Source organism: Vulpes vulpes, chromosome 4, assembly GCF_048418805.1.
Source record: "Vulpes vulpes isolate BD-2025 chromosome 4, VulVul3, whole genome shotgun sequence".
In the NCBI taxonomy this organism is placed as follows: Eukaryota; Metazoa; Chordata; class Mammalia; order Carnivora; family Canidae; genus Vulpes; species Vulpes vulpes.
In genome coordinates, this window is record NC_132783.1 from 91,301,174 (window position 1) to 91,324,114 (window position 22,941).

General features: G+C 54.5%; 2 protein-coding genes across 2 annotated transcripts; both read right to left on the bottom strand.

Moving 5' to 3' along the window:
* Positions 1 to 1,373: 1,373 nt before the first annotated feature.
* Positions 1,374 to 5,603, bottom strand: LRIT2 (leucine rich repeat, Ig-like and transmembrane domains 2). The gene is made up of 3 exons (XM_072757284.1): positions 5,428 to 5,603; positions 4,154 to 4,939; positions 1,374 to 2,160 (listed from the first exon to the last, which is right to left on the bottom strand). The coding sequence occupies exons 1-3, from the start codon at positions 5,535 to 5,537 to the stop codon at positions 1,374 to 1,376; spliced, it is 1,683 nt and encodes a 560-aa protein (XP_072613385.1). The 5' UTR covers positions 5,538 to 5,603.
* A 4,147-nt stretch (positions 5,604 to 9,750) lies between these two features.
* Positions 9,751 to 22,371, bottom strand: LRIT1 (leucine rich repeat, Ig-like and transmembrane domains 1). Its single transcript, XM_072756380.1, has 4 exons — positions 22,034 to 22,371; positions 17,391 to 17,842; positions 13,925 to 14,230; positions 9,751 to 12,940 (listed from the first exon to the last, which is right to left on the bottom strand). Exons 1-4 carry the CDS (start codon positions 22,276 to 22,278, stop codon positions 12,024 to 12,026), a joined length of 1,920 nt encoding a protein of 639 aa, XP_072612481.1. The 5' UTR covers positions 22,279 to 22,371; the 3' UTR covers positions 9,751 to 12,023.
* Between the last annotated feature and the right edge of the window lie 570 nt (positions 22,372 to 22,941).

Consider the following 22,941-nt stretch of genomic DNA (forward strand, 5'->3'; position numbering starts at 1 on the left):
TAATCAACAGTCATCGGGGGATTTTCCTGGGGCTGCTGGAGAAGCTGCAAAGACAGATGTGGGTTTAAATCCCCAGAGAAGGAACCCCTGGGTGGCTCAGTGGTTGAATGTCTGCCTTCGGCTCAGGGCGTGATCCCAGGATCTGGGATCGAGTCTCACATCAGGCTCCCTGCATGGAGTCTGTTTCTCCCTCTGCCTGTGTCTCTGCCTCTCTCTCTCTCTCTCTCTCTCTCTCTGTGTGTGTGTGTGTGTGTGTGTGTGTGTGTGTGTGTGTGTGTGTGTCATGAATATAGACTTTAAAAAAAAATCCCTGGGGGAAGCTCACCAGTGGCAAGGCTGCCCCGAGGGACAATGCGCTGTCTCCCGGGTTCATGCGGAAGACTCCACTCCATGTGCACCCAGAAGGAGGAGACACTCACCTCTCAAGGGTTTAATAGGAGAACCTGAAACACTTAATAGGGAAGGGAATGGAGCCTATATCCCCATTCATGGAACAAACACTTGTGCTCAACACCAAGATGCGAGGGACACACGGCTGGAACAATAAGCCTGAAGCTGAGAATCTCACGAGACCAGGTGGGAATCAGGATTCTTTCTGTAGGCCCCCTCTGCAGGTGACAATGATATGATGACAGGGTCGTACGATTTCATAGAGGTCCTATTCCTTCTGGGTGGATGGCCCTCGCAGCTCTACTTTCTAACAACCCCTGGAGCATGAGCCCTGGGCTGCAGCCACCCTCCTGTTCCTCACTGATGGTGGCATCAGCTCTCAGGGGTACAAGGGATGCTCATGGGGATGCAGACACCCACGGATCGAGGGTCACATCACCCACCAGGCTCTCACTGCCCCATAGGGCAGCTCTTTGGAGCGTCAAACGTATGTGATCTCTTTGGGAGTTTCCAATAAGAGGAAGAGTAATACTTCCTGAAGGACACCCCGGAATATTGCGGAGCAGACACTTAGAGGAAACAATGGAATTAGAGCCTCTCCAAACGGTGCCTGCACCCCCGAGGAGATGGGTGGTGTTGGCCAAGTCACTGTGACGTGCCGGGCTTCAGCTTCTTCACCTGTAGAAAGGCATAGAACTCTTCCTTTCTCCAATTGGACAGCCCATGGGAAAGTTATATGTAAACGTCACAGGGAAAGGGTCACGTTTATTGCTTCCCAGCCACCACCTATAATAAGATCATTAATAGGACAGGATAAAGCTCCCCAGGCACCCCAGTCCCGATCGCTGGGTCCAGGTCAGTGCCCGGAACAGAGTGGGTGCTCAGTAGATGGTGTCGACGAGATGGGCCAGGCCACAGGGGACTAGTGGGCCAGGCCCCCCAGGGCATCCCGGTCCCCAGGGCCCCGTGCCCAGCCCCACCGGTCAGGCCCAGTCCTGCTCTCCGCCTCTGTGCGCCTCGCCCTCGGTGTCTCTGCAGCCCGGGCCGTCCCCACGGGGGGCTCTGTGGCCCACGTAGGAGCAGTCCCCGAGCTGGGGCACAGCCCGGGGACAGCGGGGGCCCCTCCTGCGCCGGGGACAGCAGCGCAGCCCCCCAGGCCGGCAGCGGCAGTGAGCCTGGGCGGCCCACACGTAGGCGCCCACGGGCAGGGCGAGCAGCGCGGCGCTCAGCACCACGGCCACGTGCAGGAGGCGCTCCCGCGCGGCCAGCTCGCCCTGCGCCCGGCCCGTCACGAAGACCACACAGCGGCCCCTGCGGGCGGGCTGGCCCTCCAGGCTGAGGCACGCCTCGTACTTTGTGCTGGGCTGCAGGTCCTCCAGCCCGTACGTGTTCACCCCAGGGCCGATGTGCACCACCTCGGGCCTGAGCGTTGCATCGGACGCGATGTAGAGGGTGAACCACGGGTCCCGGGGGCCGTCAGCCACCACAAACCACTCCAGCAAAATCCCGTGCACCGTCTGCCTGACCACCCGCAGGTCGATGTAGGCCTCGCCCTCCGAGGGCAAAGGAGGGGCGCGGGCAGGGGCCGGGGCCCTGGTGGGCTGCACGTGGAGGGCGATGACCAGCGCGCTCCGGCCCATAGAGTTGGAGGCCACACAGGTGTAATTGCCTCTGTCCACCAGGTGGGCTGCAGGTATGACCAGTTCGGACAGGGCAGTGTCTTCTGCAGCCGACGAAGTCAACACTGGGTGGAGAGAGAGCGAAAGGGCTCTGAAGGGAACATCCCTGCTAGAAAGCTGGACGGCGCCCAGCAACACCCGTTCTTTGCTTTTTTCCTGAGCTGGAGGTGACTGCCTACCAAGCTTACGTTCCTGGTATTGGCCTCTCAGCAACCCTATAAGGTAAGTACCCCCTTTTTACTCATAACAAGTTGAGGACTGGAGTGATTCAGCAACCTGCCCATAGAGACACGTGCTCAGAGGCAGTGGCCGTCCTGGAACCTCATTCTTCTGCCTACGAAGACCACACTTCCAGCTCCACTCGCTGCTCCAACCAAACCACCAGAAGCCTCGCTAAGCTAACAGCATGGCTGGGGACAGATCTCTAGCAACCATAGGATGTTGTGAGCTTCGAGAATCACCTTCCTGGGGGCTCCTGAGTGGCTCAGTGGGTTAGCATTCAACTCTTGGTTTTAGCTCAGGCCGTGATCTCGGGGTCATGAGATCAAGCCCCAAGCTGGGCTCCATGCTCGGCAGGGAGTCTGCTTCTCTCCCTCTCTCCCCCTCTTTTGCTTCCCCTCTCTCCACTCAAGTGCACGTGCTCACTCTCTCTAAATAAAAATAAATAAATCTTTAAAAAATTGTTTAAAAGAATTGCCTTTTTAGCTCCCAGGTGCAGAAAGGCTCAGAGCCTTGAGCCAAATGCCTGGATTCTATCCCTTACTAAGAGTATGGTGCTGAACCAGTTGCTTAGATTCTCCTGGCCTCGATTTCTTCATCAGTAAAATGGGATGATAATAGTTTAAGTTTGTTAGTAAGCACTCAGTGTAAGCTGTTGTCATTACTGAGAGAATAATATAACACGGTACCAAAGGCACTGACTACAGACCATTAAAAAAGACACCTGCCTGCATCTCACTGTTCTTCAAGATGCTACGATAATAAATCCTACATTTCTCCTTCATTAGTATTTAATCTCAACCCAATAAGATGTGATTAAAATGATAGGAAAAACTCAACAGTTCAGTTCCTTAGGTATTTTTTTAATCTTCCAGCGGCTCATCACCATGCATAACAAATATCTGGGTAACTGTATTTCTCAAGCTTTACTCAGATAGGTCTAGCTGTCTTCTAGACAACTTTAAGATATCCCAAGGGAGACCATCCCTGTCCCAACCCTGCAGGGTAACATTAAAGGGGATTCCAGCTGAGGTATGAAAGCACACCATAGAGTTTCAGGACATGAGAGGCGGGTCTGAATCCCAGTGATGGGGCCCGTGGAGGTCACTTCCTCACCTGGGTCCCAGGATTACAACTTCAAGCCAGTAAGGTCTGAACAACAGAGTGGTGGGAAGTGTAAAATTCAGTCAACGTCTAGGAATTCCCAACCTTGCCCAATGGTAAGAATTACTTGGGGAAAGGAGGAGGGGAGAAGGGAGAACACTTGTTAATAGGCATTAATCTCAGGCCCACCCCTGGGCACAGGAAATCTGAATCTCCAAGGCAGGAGCCTGGAGATTTTATTTCAAACAAGTACCCCGGTTGGGTCTGCTCCAGCAATTTTAGGCAATCAATAATAGGTAATCTCTAGAATCAGTCCTGGTCAGAAATTCTATGACTTAAGAACATACAGTGTAGTATTTTGCATCTAGAACACTCTTAAGGAATCTATCTGTTCATATATAATTTATAACATTTATACAATATGTTAAGTCTACTATAATATATAGTTACATATATATAAATTATATATAATATAATTTATATATTATATATTATATTATATATAATATAATTTATATATAATTATATATTTTATATATATGTATATCCCATAGAGGTCTGTATGCAACATTTAAAATCATTCCAGATGGTGGAACACTGTCTTGGAAACTTCCCCGTTGTGGTGGGTATAATTCAGGCCAAGCTCAATCTTACCCGCCCCCTCACTTCACAATTGACCCAGTTTAGAACCTCTCTATTGAGGAGAGAGTTGCTGTGGACCTCACCATTTCCCCCAGATACACTGAGAGGGCGCACGTGGCTTACCATCAAATTCCCTCCACATGCTCAGGGGATAAGTCCATGCAATGGTTGGTGAAGGGCTGGCCTGTGCCAGACATCTCAGGGTCACATTATGTCCCATCTGGACGGTGACACTGGCACTGGGGGTTGAGATCTGCGGCTTCCTACAAGCACTGAGCTCAGTTTTGTGAAAAAGCTGCCCAGCCTTGGAGAGAGGGCGTTGGCACATCAGGTAGGAATTCACCAGGATGACCGGGATGCTGATGGAATTCACAAATTGGACAAATCCCCTCAGGCGACAGTCACATAGCCAGGGATTGTTGTGCAGTGCCAGCACCAGGATGGGGACAGTCTTGGCTCCACAGCCAGGCTGCCGTTGTTTCCGGTAGGCCAGCCAGTTCAAGAAGACACTCTTGGACACAACCGTAAGCCTATTGGAGGATAGGTCAAGGTAGGTCAGGTTGACCAAGAACTGAAGCGCTAGCTCGGGAAGTGCATCAATCCTGTTGTGCTTGAGATCCAACACCCTCAGAAGAGGGGTGGCTTGGAATGCTGTCCATGGTACTGAGCGGAGCTTGTTCCCCTCCAGTCTCAGCTCTTTTAGTTCTGACAGGTGCTCCAGGGCTCCCAGGTGTATCACAGTGATGTTGTTAAAATTAAGCCAAAGGTGTTCCAAAGTGCTCATGTTGATGAAGGACCCTCGAGGTAGTTCATATAAGGGCGAATTTTCAATCCTCAACTGCTTTAACTCTTCAAGAAGGTTCCTTGGGATCTTTCCCAAAGAGATAGACATACACTGCAGAGTCCTGTACAAGAAACCACAAACGCTTTAAGATGAACGTCAGTGGGGCGCCTGGGTGGATCAGTCAGTTAAGCCACTGACTCTTGATTATGCTCAGGTAATGATCTCAGGGTCCTGAGATGGAGCCCCGCATTGAGCTCCCAGCTCAGCGGGGAGTCCGCTTCACCTCTGTCTCACACTCTGCCCCTCGTCCCACCCATGCATTCTCTCTCTCTCTCAAATAAATAAATAAATATTTTCAAAAAATATAAACATCAGAGAAGTGAGATTAGGTTTATTCTGGCATTAGAGGTATGAGTTAAAAGAAAAAATATACGTTATTCACTTGAAATAAGAGACCCATATGGGTGAAAGTGCACAGTTCTCCAAAGTTCAGAGCCAACTAGAGATTTCACTGACTTCCTGCCACATCTAGGCCTGGTCCCACTCCACATCATCCCCAAAGAGAGCCCATCCCCTACAACCCCCTGGCATCTTGTTAGCACAGCGCACCTGCCGAAACTGTCCTCTGAGCAGGTACATCCTGGCTGACAGGATGGCTGAGCGGCATTTGAATCCAGAAAGACCAGGACTAGCAGGAAATAGTGAGAAACTGAAGCCATACTGCTCTGCAAGAAACTACCTTGCAAGTTTTCAGTAAGTGTAGTCTAGGCTTTTGAGTGGCAAATCCTATTACTGGTAATCCGTGGTGATGCAGGTCAGCACAGCAGTGGCAAAGCCCCTGTATGCTCTGTTATGGCCTAGATCACAAGCTCAACAGAACCCATGAGGAAGGAGCTATATCTCTTAACTAAGGTCACAAAATTCACCCTTTGTCTGGTTCTTGAGTCTAGAAAGCAAACTCTAAGCCAGTTCTCCTACTCAGGACTGATACCACCTTCCCTCAGTTTCTTACAGAATGATCTGAGAAACAAGCAGGTAATACTATCCTGAACACAACGGTTGGGGTTATTTGGCCAGAATCCATCTAATACTTCATCTACACAGTTGACTCCTGAAAGCTAGAATTTTCTTTCTTTCCTTTTTTTTTTTTAAAGATTTTATTTATTTATTCATGAGAGACACTCAGAGGCAGAGACACAGGCAGGGGGAGAAGCAGGTTCCCTGCAGGGAGCCCCCAATGTGGGACTCGATCCCACAACTCCAGGATCATCCCTTCAGCTGAAAGCAGACACTCGACCGCTGAGCCCCCCAGGCGTCCCTGAAAGCTAGGATTTTCACCCACTCTCTAGAAGTGAATGCAGATTGGGGGGTAACGAGATGTGACCACTTGCATCACTGGCTTTCTCCGATGCCTCATGTGATGGATTCACTCCTGTACTGCACTAGACGGCTACCTCTGCCACTTGGATGAGCGGGGTTAGAGAAGCATCATAGTACAGAGGTTTTCTGCATAAGTTAAAGTGTGTTTCTTATCCTGGATCTCACAACTTGCCCTGAATGCTGTGTATTTCACATGATAAAAATGAAGGACTTATGTTTTATGTGATTTGGGGTACTTATTCAACAAATTATTTATTGGCCATCTACTCTAAGCCACACACTTTCTAGGTGCAAGGAATCACTGGTGGGCAAACTTTATAGACCCTTTGCCATGGGGTCTTCTCTCTAGCTTATGCTTCCTTGTCTTGAAATCTTTGGAAAGTCACTCAACGTACATGAGTCTCAGTTTCTCTTATGCAAAGTAATGAAATTAATAAATAGTTCATAGTGTTTCTAGGAAATTTTGAGGCTATATAAAGTACCTAACGTACATGAGTTATGTTAATTCCCTTCCTACACCAACAGACTTGAAGAGCAACAAAGTCGGCTTCCTTATTACTTACAGTACTTCCTGGTGAATATTGACATTCCTTGGGTTCTCTTAATACTCATAATATACATTATACCCTACAAAAGGCCTAAAGGAAGAAAATCCGCTTAGTAGTTAGCCAGGGATGGGGGAAATGGGTCATCAACTAAGCTGATTACACTCCAGGCTTTTCATCCATGCCAGATGCATTTGAATTTCTTGTCAGTTCCACAATCTGGCCAGATCTCTGGATTTACTCTCAAGCTAAAAATCAAAACAAAGAGAGTGCAATGGGTACAAAGCTTGTGCTAGACATGGAGATGTGCAGCTTTAGACCCCTTTCAAGGCATGTGTTGATGCTCAGCTGCAAAGATTGCTTGCATGAGATCATGCCCTTCCCAAAGCAACTCATATACAGCAACTGAGGGTGAGGAGAGCCCAAGGGCCCAGCTAGTTTGTCCTGATGGGGTGAGGAGGCAACTCTGATCTCACTCCTGAGACTTGTACCATGGTGGCCAAGATTTTGTTAAGCTTGCTTTTTGGGAAAAAAAAAATATGATTCAGTTCACTGCAGGGCAACCCATTAATGAATTCTTTTCTCACGTCAAACTATAAGGGCCTAAAGAGATCTCCATCCCCCACATTTTTTCCTCTGTTCATCCCACGCTATCCTCTTCAGATGAATCCAGGTGAACCTAACCTTCTGGTGATTTGCTGAAAGCTTGAGAAGAACATCCACTGGCATGTCGTCTCTGGAATTATGCTGGCCACTTCTGCACTGCTCCTTCTTCTATCCTGACCCCCTCATCTTCTGGTCTCCTTATTTGTTTTTTGTTTTTTTTTAAAGATTTATTTATTTATTTATTTATTTATTTATTTATTTATTTATTTATTTATGGTAGACAGAGAGAGAGAGAGACAGAGACAGAGAGGCAGAGACACAGGAGGAGGGAGAAGCAGGCTCCATACCGGGAGTCCAACGTGGGAATCGATCCCGGGACTCCAGGATCGCTCCCTGGGCCAAAGGCAGGCACCAAACCGCTGAGCCACCCAGGGATCCCCTGCTCTCCTTATTTGGCATATGAATGCAGGGGTGTAGCTGTGTTGTCAATTAAGGCGAGAGACTGGTGCAATTAAAGCTCGGTTGTGTCATTTCCTTTGAACAACTAGTGATTAAGTGGTGTCCCTAAACTCAAGAGATTTAAGAACAAGGGGAAGGGGTTTGAGACTATGACACACCCATGTCCCTTCCTGAAGGATGTTTTCAAGAACTTGGCTTAGAATTTTTGGTAGAGAAGAGCCGGGGGGGGGGGGGGGGGGGGGGGGGAGGGGATCACTCTGTTTATGACACGATTATATATAAAAGATAGAAATGGCTTCCTGGTGATGGCTCCCCGGCACGTCTTAATAGAACCTTATTAAGACAGTTTTCTATTCAATTGGAAAATGCTACCCCAGGGTTGGAAGAACTTTGGGGCGGCTCAGACAGAGAGCCAGGTGACATATCGGGGAGCAGACGTGTGTCTTTCCTCTTTCTCAAGCTGGTGCTCTTCCCTGGCTCCTCCCTCTGCTGCCAACCCCGTCTGAGGTGTCCTCCTGGCTACGCATGCTCTGTGGCCTGCCTGGGATGGACACACAGGTGACTACGTTCCCAGCCCTCCCGAAGTAGGCAGGCTATGTGACTAGCATTCTGGCTAATGAACTATTAGAGGAAATAATGTTTTAAAAGCCCCTGCGTGACTTTCCAGCTTCTCTTCCCCCTTGCTACAGCAGTTGTTAGCATTCCAGGTGATGGAGTCGTCGTCAGCCTGGGTCCCCGGGTGAATAAATGGAGCAAAACCCTTTCTCCATCCACATTTCCCACAGACTCAAGAACAGGGATAAATCTTTCTATGGCAAGCCACCAAAATTTGGTAATTGTTAGCACAGCATAAGCCTAAGCTATCCTGACTACAATGTCTTTGCAATCAAATAACGTGTTCAAAGACTTTTAAATTTATTTTTATTTCTACTGGAGTATATGATAGTTAAAAATTTCCAGCTCTAAGAGCTCTAAACACACTGTTCACTGAGTCCCTTGATCGATAGCCTAATTTCAACAGCCTACATCCACTTTCCAGGGTATAATTTCTGTTACTTGCCTTTTGTACCCTGCAACCTACACACGGAACTCGAGATAAGTGACATCAGACCTGCCCCCTGCCCAGCTCAAAAGGAACATAAGCATGTTGCAGTCAGAAAAAAGGTATGATGGAGATGCAACAATCACAGTCAACATCCAGACAAGGTTTCCAAGGACAGCACACTGTAGGATCACCATGGTGCAGGATGGTCTTCACCACTGGGAGACCAGAAATCATTTTCCCTGGACTCTAAGCAGGTTTTCAGGGACCAACTTAAACTAACCAGACTCATATACCAAAGACCAATATATAAACCAGGTATCATTTTATTTTTTCACAACGGGAATTCATTTTTTTCCAGTTGTATGAATATTCATGAACATAATCCAGGATGATTCTTTACCAGAGCAAATCAGGGAAGAAAGAACACAGAAAGGAAGACTGACAGATGGATATTTGGAGGCTGACCATCTTGGGGGTCATTCCATCCAGACCACCAAAGTAGGTCTTAAGAAATCATTGAAAAGTTTGAATTCTCTCTTTCTTCTCCCTCCACCCCACACACCTCATGATATTGGATAAATACTAACAAATCTTGCTTTTAAGTTCCTGAATTCTCGTCAAACAAGGTTTAATAAAACTGACCGGATCTTAGTTGTCTTTGGGCCTATAATTGTTCAACCTTGATTGGCTCAGTCAATCATTTAGAAGAAATATCTTAACCATTTCAATAGGTGGCCACTTCCATCTTGTTCTAATTTGGGGAGTACCTGTCAATCTCATATATCAAACAATCAGAACTGAGTCTTGGGTCTCAACAACAGAAATGCCTTGATAAAACTACCTTGATAAAACTAACGCAAACATTTACCGTTGGAAAATGATAGCCTGGGAGCCAAATCCAGCCTGCCACCTGTTAGTGTAAATAACATTTTATTGGAACACACCTGTACCCATCAACTTATATATTGTCTATGGCTGCTTTCACATTCCATCAGAGGAGCTGAGTCAGTGACAGAGCCTAAAATATTTACTATCTGGTTTTCTTTACGGCATATATGGTTGTTGACCCGTGATGTAGCCAGTGGTTTTGTCAACTTCCAACCAAACAATTTCTCTTTTTAATGGCTAATGGTCCATAAGTTATAGTCAGATGCACCCTCCAGATGATAGGCAGAAAATATCCACATATTTAAACTCCGTGCTCGTGTGTACTGGTGGTCTTATGGTTCTTATGGCTTTCAATGATTTGAAAAAAAATCCATTTCCATAGTGGAGCTGCTATAGATCACATTGCAGAGATCAACACTGAAGGAAGATCCTCAACCTGGTCAGGAAGTTATCAAAGACTTAGACCCTCCAAGAAAAATCCATCACTACCCTCTATAAGTTATTCAACTCTTTAGGCTTCAGTTTTTTCATCTGTAAAATCAAGTAGTTCAGCCTCCATAATGGGATGTTGTAAGGATCAAATGAGAGAAAACAGAACAATATGTTGTCAGGTCTTTGTAAATATGAGAGGGAGTACAGTAACTTTAGAAATCACTGTATTGGGGCATGTGAGCAGCTCAGCTGGTTGAGCATCCAACTCTTGGTTTTGACTCAGGTCATGACCTCAGGGTCCTGGGATTGGGCCCGAGTCAGTCTCCACACTCAGCACAGAGTCTGCTTGTCCTCCTCTCTCTGCCTCTCATAAATAAATATAATCTTAAAAAAAAAAAAAAAAAGAAATCACCACATTACACTGTTTCCTATCTGGCAAATGTTCAACACGATATGGGTCTGTTGGTTGATACCAGCAAAATTGTTTCCTTGCCGTCCCTGAATTTCCTTAGTTGGTATCTAAAGGCCCTGGCACCAAACACTCTGGAGCTCAGTCCTGCAGACAAGACACGACACTGACCCTGTTGTTGGGAACATTCACCTTTGCTTGTGCGCAGAGACGATATCTCAGCGGCTTCCCAGTGTTAAGCAAACTGAGCAAGAATCCCACTTTGAGGTGGCTTCCTGAATAACTGGGAAGGCCCTGAGACACCCTCAGGAACCCAGCTAAGTTTCAGTCAAATTACAAAGGCCACTCTGTGGGGACAAATGAGCTGTGTGCCCTACAGCATTGAGTGTACGGTGCCACACCCCATGGAGGGCATCTCAGATTCCTCCAGCCTGACATTCTGAGATGAAACAAGCAGGAGTCTCCTGGGCATCATCCAAACCTCTAGAATTTACTGAAAATCAAATGATTATCGAGGCAGAGCAGCATCCAGAGAAAAAAGATTGGGAATCCCTAAGTGTATACAATGAAGGCAGAGAGTGTATCTCTGTGTGTGTGTCTGTACAAATGTGGCTCATGCACAAGGAGGGGTGTGGGTGTCTATGAGTTAACATAAATGTGATCAAGATGCAGGAGAGGGGAGCGGCAGGGACCATCAATTCTGGAACCAACTGCCTGGTCCAGAGTCCACAACTACCACTTCCTAGCCGTGTACCTCAGGGGCGGGGTAGATCAGATCACTGCTCAGCAGACTCTTTCCTGCCCCATCATCAGCTCCCTGGGAGAATTGTCCTCTGCTGCTCTGTGAGAGTTGGGTTAGGCCACGGGACCTGCTTTGGCCCACAGAACACGGGCAGCCATGGCGGCGTGCTGGTTCTAGAGCCAAGAACTTAAGAGATGTTGCATGTTTTTGCTCATTCCTCTGATATCATCCAAGCCCTCCAAGGAAGAAGTCTGCTCCAAGTCACCACTGACGCTCCATCCTGGGCACTGCAGAGAACTCACGGAGCAGAGCCGCCCCGGTCAAGCTGCAGACCTGTAGGTTGTGTGAAAATAAGTGCTCGCTGCTGCACACCACCAACATCTTGCTTTTAGTGGTTACACAGAAAAAAAACCAAAAATGACTGATACAGGCGAGTTGGTCAATCCCCCTGTTTCTTCTCCAGGAAAATGGGGAGAACACGTAGGGCCTGCTGCAAAGGGCTGTGATGAGAATTAATGAGGTCGATGCCCATAAAGCCCCGAGGACACTGGCGGGCACACTGTAAGGGCTTAGTGAGCATTGGCTGCTGCTGCGGCGGGCCGCGCGTGCGGAGGCAGGTCCCCGCGGGCAGGACCCCCGTGGCGTGGCCCCAGGTCGAGTCAGCGGGTGGGCCGAGCAGGTGTGTGGCCCCGGGCGCCCTCAGCACAGGTACTCATTGATCCGCCTGCCGCCGCGGGCGCCCGCCACCTGCAAGTCCAGGCTGGGCCGCGCGGAGAGGAGCCCGGCGGCCTCACTGAGGCTGTGCTGGGACAGCTCCTCGGAGCCGTCGTCGCTGTGGCCCAGCCTGTCCAGGTTGACGTAGGCGCCCCCGGCCTCCGCGGGGCCCCCTGGGGGACACCTGCGGCAGCGCCGCCGCGCGGCCCCACAGCACACGAGCAGGGTGAGGGGCAGGGCGATGACCACGGCCACGCTGATCACCACCACGTTGATGAGGCGCTGGGTGGCCTCGGCGTCCACCACCTCGTCCGTGGAGAAGATGACACACTGCTCCTTCTGGGGCACCAGCTCCCGCACGCAGACGCACGCCACGTACTTGGTCTTGGGCACAAGCCCGTGGATGGTGACGCGGGTCTTCCCGGGCTGCACGGCCACCCGCCGCATGTCACGCTGTCCGAAGACGGCATAGAGGACGCTGAAGGTGGTGGTGTTCCCGGCCTGTGGCGCCTTCCACACCAGCGTCGCGCTCTGGTAAGTGTCCCCCACCACCTTAAGGGACCTGAGCATCTGGGTCCCCTGGTGCCCTGGGGCCCCCGCCTGCACCTGCTGCAGGCCCAGCTCCTCCTCGGCGTCGGGCCCGGGGGGCGCAGTGGCCGGGCCGCCAGGCGCGGGGCCGTCGGGGACATGCCGGGCCACCACCCTGTTGTAGGCGGCAGCTTCTGGAAGCCCACCGCGCTCCGTGGAAGCCGGGGGCTCCATGACGGCCAGGGAGATGACAGTCTCCGAGACTCCCAGGAAGTTCTTGGCCTGGCAGATGTAGTCCCCAGAGTCACGGGGGGACACGGCAGGCAGGCCCAGCAGCGTCCAGCTGGCGCCATCGCCGGACACCTCCTGGTGCACTGGGGGGACAGAGGCCAGTGAGTGGGCCCGGCGGCCAGGCTTCCCTCCTGGGCAGCAGGCACTGAGGGCTGCACGGGGGCCCCTGCCGTCCCGGGAAAACCCTGAGAGTCGTTCAGCTTTTCTTAGACGGGTCAAGGGGCTCAAGATCCCCTGGGCTCGCATTAGGGGCACCCAGGCTCCACCTAAGTCTAAGGGCAACCTGCCTTCTAAATCTGCGGTGCTCAAGCCATGTTCATCAGGCCCCGGAGTCCTACAGAATGGCCTCAGGGCAGCAGGTAGCTCGAGGGTAAGGGGGTCGGGCTGAACACGAGGCTTTGCCATCCTGTCCAGACCCACGGCCACCTCAGCCCGAGCATTTTCAAACTGGTTTTACGTAACGGAGCTCCTCATACAGCTTTGTAAACTGATTCCAGACCCCGGTCTTTGAGCAACACTAGCTGACCCAGCTGAAGGAGACCCCCCAAGCAAGTGGGGTGGGTCACGGGGTTTTCCGGTCAGGGTCAGGTGCTAAGGAACTACTCCTCCTGACCCCCCCTTCCGCACACAGCTGGGCCGTGGCTCCTGCAAACCCCACCCCCCGGGGCCAGAGACAAACCATCTCTGTCTACACAGCACAAAGACTGGCTGCGTGCCGGGAGCCAAGCACTTAGCCTCTCGGGGTCTGTTTACTTATAGGCAGGGATAATCAAGTTGTCTTTTAAGTTCGGTGACACCGTGTGCACCAAGGAGCCCAGTAGGTGGTAACACACATGGTTATGACCCCTCGTGGCCTCACAACCACAACTGGGAAACTCACTCTAAATATTACGTCTACTAGGAGCACCCCCCACCCCAAACGGCAGCATGTTGTTCCTCCCAGGGTGGGGGAACTGGCGTCCCAGGGTGACAGAGGGGCTCCCGGGCTCCCGTAGGACAGGTTCAGAGCCACTGTCCCCGACTGCCTCCGACCCGCCCAGTCCGCACAGTCCCCGGAGCTCACACACCTGTGCCGTTGAGCGGGTGCCCATTGGCTCTCCTCCAGCTCATCTCTGGCCCAGGGACGCCGGTGGCCCCACAGCGAAGCAATACTGCACTGCCCAGAGGGGACCTGACGCTGGCCACCCCTGGACGGAGCTCTGGACTCTGGCACTTTCTCAGCTCCAGCTGGCTGAAGGCCACTCCGGCCAGGCTTTGTGGGCTGGCACACTTCAGCCTGGCCTCTATGAAGGCCAGATTCGGGGCCCAGCTTTCCAGGAAAAGGGCCAGGTCGTAGAGGCGGCAGTCGCAGGCCCAGGGGTTGTCCTGCAGGCCTGCGGGGAGGAGAAGGGAGGCCGGCGGTGAGCCCCTGATCTCCACATCCACTCGCGCCCAGCTCCTCTTCCCCCTCAGGGAGGGCTCGGCATGTCCTGGGCTCAGGGTCAGCGGGACTGGCCTCCAGGTGCAGCTCCTCGCCTCGCTAGCCGTGGAACCTGAAGCCTGTGCTTGATCTTGAACGCACGAATCAATGGCGTGTGACTTATTTATATACACGTATCTGATATATTTGGGAGGGGAAGCGTCAGGGGTTGAGGGGGCCACATCCACCTGCTTGTACATCTGTGACTCTCAGGCTGCGGGGACGCTGGGTCCCTCTCCCGCCATCCTCCCCCCATCCCTCTGCTAGCTGTATTTAACAGCTGGCACAGGGTCGCAGAGGCAAACAGCATCTCAGGTTTGCAGGATGATGATACATCCGCCCCCCAAGAATCATCACGGTGAGCCAGCTGGCCCTTACCTGTTGTAACACAGACCCCCACGAATTACTGCAAACAGCAAAGTTAAATGACAGGGAAACGTTCACCCCTCAGACTGGCCGAAGTTCAGCGTTCCCACCATTTTCATTATTAGCCTCGGGAGGGAAGAGATTTCCGTGTGTCTTCGTCACGGCCTATGCCCAGCCCCTAGAACTAAGAGTCCACATCGACGGGCAGTCACCTTTCAGAGCGGGGATGCCTGCGTGGCCGGTGTCCCTCCTGCCCTACTTGTGGGGGCCGAGAGCCCACCCAGCCACTTGGACACCCCCGGACCAATCTTAAAATATCTAGGTGCATGCTGCATAGCCTAGAAGTCCCCTTCTCAGGTTCTATCCTAGGGAAACATTTGTCTGCGTGCCTAAGGGTGCACAGTCAGGAATGTTCCCTGCGCCATCGCCATCGTAGGGGTTGGTAAGATAATGGAAACAATCTAAAGGCTCATTAAAGGGAGAGCGGCTGAATTAGCTGTCCTGTAGCTGTATTCTGGAACATTCTGCAGTAGTTTATCCAAAATGAGATCGATCCATTTGTAGTAACTTCCAGAGATCTCCAAGACATACTATTGAGTGAAAAAGTCAGGGCTGGTTGATATATACAGCACGGTCTATACAATATGAGATTTTCTATAAAACACAGAAAGAGGGGCGCCTGGGTGGCTCAGCGGTTGGGCGTCTGCTTTCGGCTCAGGCGTGATTCCCGGGGTCCTGGGATCCAGTCTTGCATCAGGCTCCCCGCATGGAGCCTGCTTCTCCCTCTGCCTATGTCTCTCATGAATAAATATATAAAAATCTTTTTGAAAAACTCAGAAATTCTTTCTGTGTGCATATATATGTGACTGTGAATGCATCCTAAAAGATAGGGAACATGCAAATAAACCTAAGAGTAGGTTTAATAAACCTGTTAGAAGGGGGAGTAGGAACTGGAATCAGAAGAGGGAACAAAAGGATTTTTGGCTTTCTCTGTAATATCTTAAACGTTTACATATATTTATGTGTGAGTTATGCAATTAGAATCAATATTAATTTTCCAGAATGAGTTAATGCCACGTGTCATCGTCGTGGCGAGGCATGTGCCTTGGGCAGGAAAAGACATCTGGTTCACCTGGTAAGCCATCGGTTCATTACGAGCAAGAAGGAATCAGAGAGAAGGGTCAGCCAGTATAACTGATGCTACTCTGCTTTGGGAAACTGAGTCTGGAGGTCTCTTATACTCATTTGCCTTATTTAAAATACTCGTTCAACACCCCACGCTGGCTGCCTCAAACCCTCGCATGGTTGTTGGAATATGTTATCAGTTCCATATATATATGAGATATGTCATATATATATATTTTAAAAGGGAACTTAGTTAAATTTTACTTCAGAATCAATAATTTTTCCATCTGAGTTCTCTCCTCTACATTATCCTTTATCAGGTGAGAAAGCCTGCAGGGTGGATGGAGCTGGAATGGGGCTTGCTGTTGTCCCAGGCAACAAGACTTCCAAATATCCCCTCCTCACAGGATCCTCCTGGGCCTTAGGGCACGAGCTGCCCCAAACCATTCTGAGATTGCTCCAACCCGCCCCTGGCGCTGGAGCCCATCGGAGCCAGGACACGCCGCAGGCACCTCCTACCAGGTCTCTCTTCACTCCTTACCTTCCACCATCTGCTTGCCCCCTGCTGAGGTGCCCACCCCCTCACAGCTGGAGGCCTTGGACCTTGGGCCCCCCTCCGCTCCCCACCCACTGCTTCCTACCATCCCCCAGGGTGTGTTTGTTCATCTGTAAAACAAAGGGCCTTGTGCTTGGGACTATCTGGCCCAGGATGTGGTGAGGGCTGAGTTCTGTGGGGGGACAGGACACTGAGGGAAGCTTCGAGGCCACGTGAAAGCACCTGGCCAGCGCGGGGGTACCAGTTTGCAGGGGGACCAGTTAGCAGGAGCTCAGACCGCCTTCCTTCCACGTATGTGTTGGTGGTGCTCAGAGGAGGCTCTCAAGGGGCTGGGGTGCTCGCATGGTGTGGATATCCTTGGAAGCTGGGTGCCGGGGTGCAGCGCCTGACCTGGAGATTAAGGCCTACAGTGTGATTGCTGGGGTGCTCGCATGCTCTGAACATCTTTGGAAGCCGGGTGCTGGGGTGCAGCACCTGACCGGGAGATTAAGGCCTGCAGTGTGATTGCTGGGGTGCTCGCATGGTCCAGGCATCCTTGGAAGCTGGGTGCTGGGGTGCAGCACCTGACCCGGAGATTAGGCCTGCAGCGAGCTCACTGGGGAGGCAAGGAAGGCGTGGAGCAGGAGCAGACCTGCAGCTGAGCTGGATGTGGGTGCAGGGAGCCCCGAGGCCCGGGCACTGACTCAGCCCCACAGGGTCCTGCCAAGTGGCTGCGCCCTGAGGCTCCCCGCCTGGGATGAGCTCTTGGGATGGGGGCCGTGGCCAGAAAGGGTGGGTGGCCTTGGGCAAGGCTGCCCTGCAGGGGGAGATTGGGGTGGGGGGCCCGGGGGGACTGCGACCCGGGGGGGGGGGGGGCACGGCCCGTGCCTGCCACGGTGTCCCTCTGCGCCGAGCATCACCTCTGCACCCGACTGCCAGCTTTGGAGGCAGAGAGCATGGCCCCGGCTTCCCGGGCGGCGGGGCAGGCGCGACCCCTTGCCCCCCTGGACCCCCGACCCCCCCCCCCGCCGGGCCGCCCCGCCCTTACCGAGCACCCGCGAGGCGCGCTGGCCGGCCGGGAAGGGCCTGGCCCAGGCGGCCAGCAGCTCGGGCGGCAGCCTCAGCAGCCGGTTGCTGGACAGGTCGAGGAAGGTGAGGTTGCGCAGGAAGCGCGCGGCGTCGGCGGGCACGGCGGCCAGCAGGTTGGCCTGCAGGTCGAGCAGCCGCAGGCGGGGGGCGTCGGCGAGCGCGGCCCAGGGGAAGGCGGCCAGGCGGTTCCCGGGCAGCCGCAGCTCGCGCAGGCGCCGCAGGCCGCGCAGCATCAGGCCGCTGAGCTCGGCCAGCGCGTTGTAGGGCAGCCACAGCTGCTCCAGGCGGCCCAGCGGCCCCAAGGCCCCCGCCACGCGGCGCACCGACGTCCGCTCCAGGCGCAGGCGGCTCGTGTCGGCGGGCACGGACGCGGGCGGCAGGGTCATGTCGGGGTCGCTGCACACCACGGTCCTGGCGGGGAAACGGGGGGGGGGGGGGGGGGGGGGGGCTTGGTGGAGAAGACGGTCAGAGGGCCCCCCGCACCCCCACCCCCACCCCCCACGGGCACCCAGCCCCCGAACCCAGAGCCTCCCCAGGGAGGGGGGGTGGAGACGGTCCCGAGGGCCCCCCCGCACCCCCACCCCCCCACGGGCACCCAGCCCCCCAACCCAGAGCCTCCCCAGGTAGGGGGGTGGAGACGGTCCCGAGGGCCCCCCGCACCCCCACCCCCACCCCCCACGGGCACCCAGCCCCCGAACCCAGAGCCTCCCCAGGTGGGGGGGGGGTGGAGACGGTCCCGAGGGCCCCCCTGCACCCCCACCCCCACCCCCCACGGGCACCCAGCCCCCGAACCCAGAGCCTCCCAGGGAGGGGGGGTGGAGACGGTCCCGAGGGCCCCCCCCCCACACCCACACCCCCCACGGGCACCCAGCCCCCGAACCCAGAGCCTCCCCAGGGACAGGGGGGGGGGTGGAGACGGTCCCGAGGGCCCCCCGCACCCCCACCCCCACCCCCCACGGGCACCCAGCCCCCGAACCCAGAGCCTCCCCAGGGAGGGGGGGTGGAGACGGTCCCGAGGGCCCCCCGCACCCCCACCCCCACGGGCACCCAGCCCCCGAACCCAGAGCCTCCCAGGGAGGGGGGGTGGAGACGGTCCCGAGGGCCCCCCCACCCTACCTCCCGGCCTCCCCGGACTCCGAGCTGCGAGCCAAGGGGCAGGAGGGGGCATCCAACAGCCGCCCTACTGCCCTTGCAGGGGCTGGGGCGGCTCTTGCTGCCAGGGGGGGGGGGCTGGAGATGGTCCCCAGAGCCCCCCACCCCGATCTACCGTCCCCATACCCCCGACCCGCGGGGCACCCAGCCTCCTAACCAGGCTCTGAGCTGCTCTTGCTCCCAGAGCCCCCTGGGGCGGGGAAGGGGATGGAGACGGTCCCGAGGGGGCCCCGCACCCCCCCCACAGGCACCCAGCCCCCGAACCCAGAACCAACCCCGGGGAGGGGGGGATAGAGATGGTCCCGAGGGCCCCACACCCCAACCCCCTGGGCACCAAGCCTCGGAACCCAGGCTCCAAGCTGCTCTTGCTCCCAGAGCCTTCCTTGGGGGGGCCCAAGGGGCCCTGGTCTGGTCACTGGCCTGGGGACCTCCCGCTACCCTGTCCCTGCGTGCCCACCAGCTGCCAGGCTGCAGAGTGGACAGGCCGGGCGAGCCCACGTCACCTGGGCCGCTGCAGCCTTGAGGGCGGCCCGTGTCATGCTGGGCCTCAGGCCCTGTGACCGCTTTGGCTCTCCTTTATCAAAAAGATCTAAGTCAGGGCAGCCCCAGGGGCTCAACAGTTCAGCACTGCCTTTAGCCCAGGGCGTGACCCCAGGGTGCCAGGATGGAGTCCCCATCGGGCTCCCTGCATGGAGCCTGTTTCTCCCTCTGCCTGTGTCTCTGCCTCTCTCTCTCTCTCTCTCTCTGTCTCTCATGAATAAATAAATTTAAAAATCTTAAAAAAAAAAATTATCTGAGTACCCATTCAAACCTCTCTCCGTCTATCTCAGTGGGGACCCGCCATCAGGGAGCCTCAGGGACCACGAGGCGGGCCCGGACCTTGCGGGCCTGCGGCTGGACTCCCATCCGGGCGCCCTACTTACTGGCCGTGGGTCCCTGAGCACCTTACACAGCCACTTCCTGTTTCCAGGAACAGACTCCATCCATCCTTGCAGGGGGTTTCGGGGTGTAAACAAGCTCCTGCAACCAACCAGCTCTGCATGGGTCACCTGCAGGGGTGCCACGCTCTGCGAGGACGACTCTCAAAAACTTTGGCGATCAGGCCCCGCAAGCTGCTGGCCACGATTCCTCTGCCCAGACAGCGACTTCCTAAGCCCTGATCTATTAAGTTCGACAGGAAAGCAGAGGATGGATTGAGAGGAAAGGAAGCAGCCCTTGCCCTCCGGGAGCCTACGAATCAGGGCTGTGCTGCGGGCTGTCACCCAGAGCAGCACAGTCAAGTCAGGTACACGGGGCAAGAGCCTCCAAGACGTGAAACTTGAGGCTGGACATGAGGCACAGTGACCCCCACCCACCCACACTCTTGAGATGTGCATGGTCCCCCTGCTGAGCAATGGGTGCTGTAGAGTCACGAGAACGTCACAGTCACAGCCCCTGTCCCCTCACAGCTTATTGTCAAGCTAAGGAGGAAAGAGAGTGATATTTTCAATGAGAATGAAGGTTTGGATGTTGCAGAGAGGAAGGTCTGGATGGGGGAGGGAGGAAGGCAGTCGAGGGTGAACCACATCTGGAAAGGTGGAGAAAATCATCAAGGGAGGAACTAAAGAAACCACTGAAGAGCCAGCACATCTGGTGGGGCAAACGGCATAAAGGACATGGGGACACCTGTGTCCAGGTGCCCAGACTGGGCCGCCCAAGGAAACCACAGTACCCACAGGACACACACCGTATCCATGACGCGGAAGCATGGAGTACGGGCAGGTGGCTCAGGCGCTCAGGTGTAGGGACCGCCGCTCTGACCCGTGCTGGTTGGAGGTGGGTTGAGGGAGGCATCTGAGATGCAGGAGAGCCTCTGTCTGACCACGCTATCCTCCTGGGGCCCCTGGGACCTCGGGGCCTCCTATAGGCGTTGTCGCCCTCAGAGGATGCGCCCTGCAGACGTGCGGGTGCAGGTGAGCCGAGAGACTGTCAGGCAGGGGGCGGGGGGACTGATGTCAGGGCTCTGCCTTCAGAGGAGGGATGGCCACCAGCCGACGACATTCAGGGCCCTGGAAAGTGACCTTGGAATTTTATTTTCTATCCTAAGGCTAACCTGGGGAGCTCGCCCCACATCCCTGCCCGTGACAGCATCACCGACGAGATCTGGAGATGGAGTTGAAGCCCTGGGTTCCAAGACCAGGTCTGTCACCGATGATGCGTGACTTTGAGCCCTGGGCTTTCTCTGGGGAGCTGGAGAGGCTCTTTATCACCCTGGTCACACTGTCTTGGCCACAGGCGGTCTCCTGACCTGCTCAGGGCTCAGCCCTGGCTTTCCTTGGGGGGAAAGATCCTTAAGTCTGATGATCCATATGAGTTGGAGCATCAGAGACTTGAATCAAGAATGGACCACATGGGGTATCCTTTCCTGGACGTGCCTCTCCGTTCTCTCCATCCCCTCTCACCCTAATCGACCCAACGCCTATGGCCAGGATCGTTGTAAGAGTCACACTGGTACCTTGCTGCCCTGATCAGAAACCATCAGTGGCTCCCAGCACCCATCTGAGATGAGGGAGAAAGAGAGAATGGAACTCCAAAATGTTGAAAAGATGGTAGGAAAGATGGCTCTGGCTCCTGATCCAGGACTAGAATCCCTGAGCAAGTCAGGAAACGCAAATAAATGGTCATTCGTGGATAAGTTGAAGACGTCAGAGAAAAGATGGTCTGGACACTGCCAGGGAGAAAAAGGAGAGTGAGCGACGGCGGAAGAGCAAGAGTCTACAACTCACAGTGGCTTTGGAGAGTCCCAAAGGAAGGAGAGGAGAGGATGGAGGTGCTCTCGGGGCTCAGGTGGGCCTTGGGGAAGTGAAAGAAAAGGCCGAGGACGGAGGGGTGCTTGCATGCAATGGAATGGGCACGCCTGGCCTTTCGGAGAGCACGTCGAACTGGGTGCAGGCCAAGGCTTCCGGGCTTGGGCCATAGGAGCCCCAAAGCTGGGGAAGCGTGAGGAGGCAGGGGGCTGCATGATGGGAGGGGTGGTAGGAAATACCTGGGGTGCGGTTGTGTACCCCCAGGAGGTGAGGCAAGAGAATGAAAGAGGCCTGGGAGAAAGGGGGCTGGGGAGAGGCAGGGAGGATGGTGGAGTAGAAAGGAGGGAGAAGAGAAGAAAGAGGAAAGGGGGAGGCTTCCCCTGCCCTTCAGAGGGTTCCTCTCCCCCAGGATCCTGGAAGAGGACTCAAGACAGAGTCCCTGGAGGGGCCACACTCTTGCCCCATCCCCACCCCCATGAGTGAAGAGACTTGGTACTTCCGGCGCCCTGCTGGCTGGAAGACAACACAGAGCAGACTAGTGCCCTAGGATACCTGGGTCCCCAGGGCCTGGAAGATGGAGGTCCCACCCCCTGCATCCAGCCATCCCGACCCAGCCCAGCAGGGACAGGTGTGGGCTACCCATCCCACACCCCTGGTGCCATACCTGGCCTTGCTGCCATCACCCAGGATGTGGAGGCTGCAGCTGCATTGAGAGGGGCAGGAGCCCTGGGCATGGGGGTGCCCCCAGAGGGCCAGGAGCCAGAGCATGCCCACTGCCACCCTCATGGCCCCTGGCTCCCCTATAGCCCAGGAGGGCCCTGTCCCCGGACTGCTCTTTTGTCCCAGCCCAGGAAGCCCAGCAGCTGCCCACTGGCTCATCAGCACTCCCACCCCGCCTCCTGAGACCATCGGATAAACAGGGACAGACCGGGGATTAGGAGGGAGCCCTGGCCACAGCACTCAGCGGCTTACTGCTCCTGGCATCACCCAGTCCGGAGGGTGAGGGCGGGGGACCCTCTTCCGTGGCAACAGCCCCAGGCCTGGAGGGGCCGGTGAGCGGCAAGGCGGGGCAGACAGGCAGCTACCCGGGGGGCAAGTGGCTCCCAGACTGGCCAGCTTGGCTGTTTGCCTGCGAAGTACCCCTGTGCCAGCCAGGCGGGGGGCTACACAGACCCTGCTGGGGTGCCTGGGCTCAGGGAAGATGAAGACAGTCCTAGCCATTGGAAATTCTCTCCTGGGACAGTTTGGGGAAAAAAAAATGAAATGAAGGCCATCAAAACATTAGAAAAAGCCCAAGTGCAAGGGCCAAGGTTCAAATCCCAGCTCTTCCATTTCCAGGCCGTGACCTTGCACAGTCTTCCTCATCTGAAAAAGGGACATAACATTACTCAGTGTGTTTGAGTAAGGGATGGACAGGGCTAGGTGGGGAGAGATGGGAGGGGGCCATGGAGTCAGGACCACAGAAAGTCCCCCAAATGCTGAGATGTAAGGAAACCAGAGATCAGGGAACAGCTCAGACCACCCTGACCTACGCAGGGGTGGAGGAGACACTTTTTTTTTTTTTTATGAGAG

Bases quoted from the DNA above. Each gene is read 5' to 3' on its own strand.
- LRIT1 (XM_072756380.1), bottom strand. From the start codon at position 22,278: ATGGTCTCAGGAGGCGGGGTGGGAGTGCTGATGAGCCAGTGGGCAGCT. The intron at 17,843-22,033 runs GTATGGCACCAG...TTTCCCCGCCAG, and splicing joins GGTGATGGCAGCAAGGCCAG to GACCGTGGTGTGCAGCGACC. The intron at 12,941-13,924 runs GTGTGTGAGCTC...CTGTCCCCCCAG, and splicing joins GCACCCGCTCAACGGCACAG to TGCACCAGGAGGTGTCCGGC.
- LRIT2 (XM_072757284.1), bottom strand. From the start codon at position 5,537: ATGGCTTCAGTTTCTCACTATTTCCTGCTAGTCCTGGTCTTTCTGGAT. The intron at 4,940-5,427 runs GTGCGCTGTGCT...TTTCTTGTACAG, and splicing joins TCAGAGGACAGTTTCGGCAG to GACTCTGCAGTGTATGTCTA. The intron at 2,161-4,153 runs GCCACGTGCGCC...TGTTCCCTTCAG, and splicing joins TGGAGGGAATTTGATGGTAA to AGCCCTTTCGCTCTCTCTCC.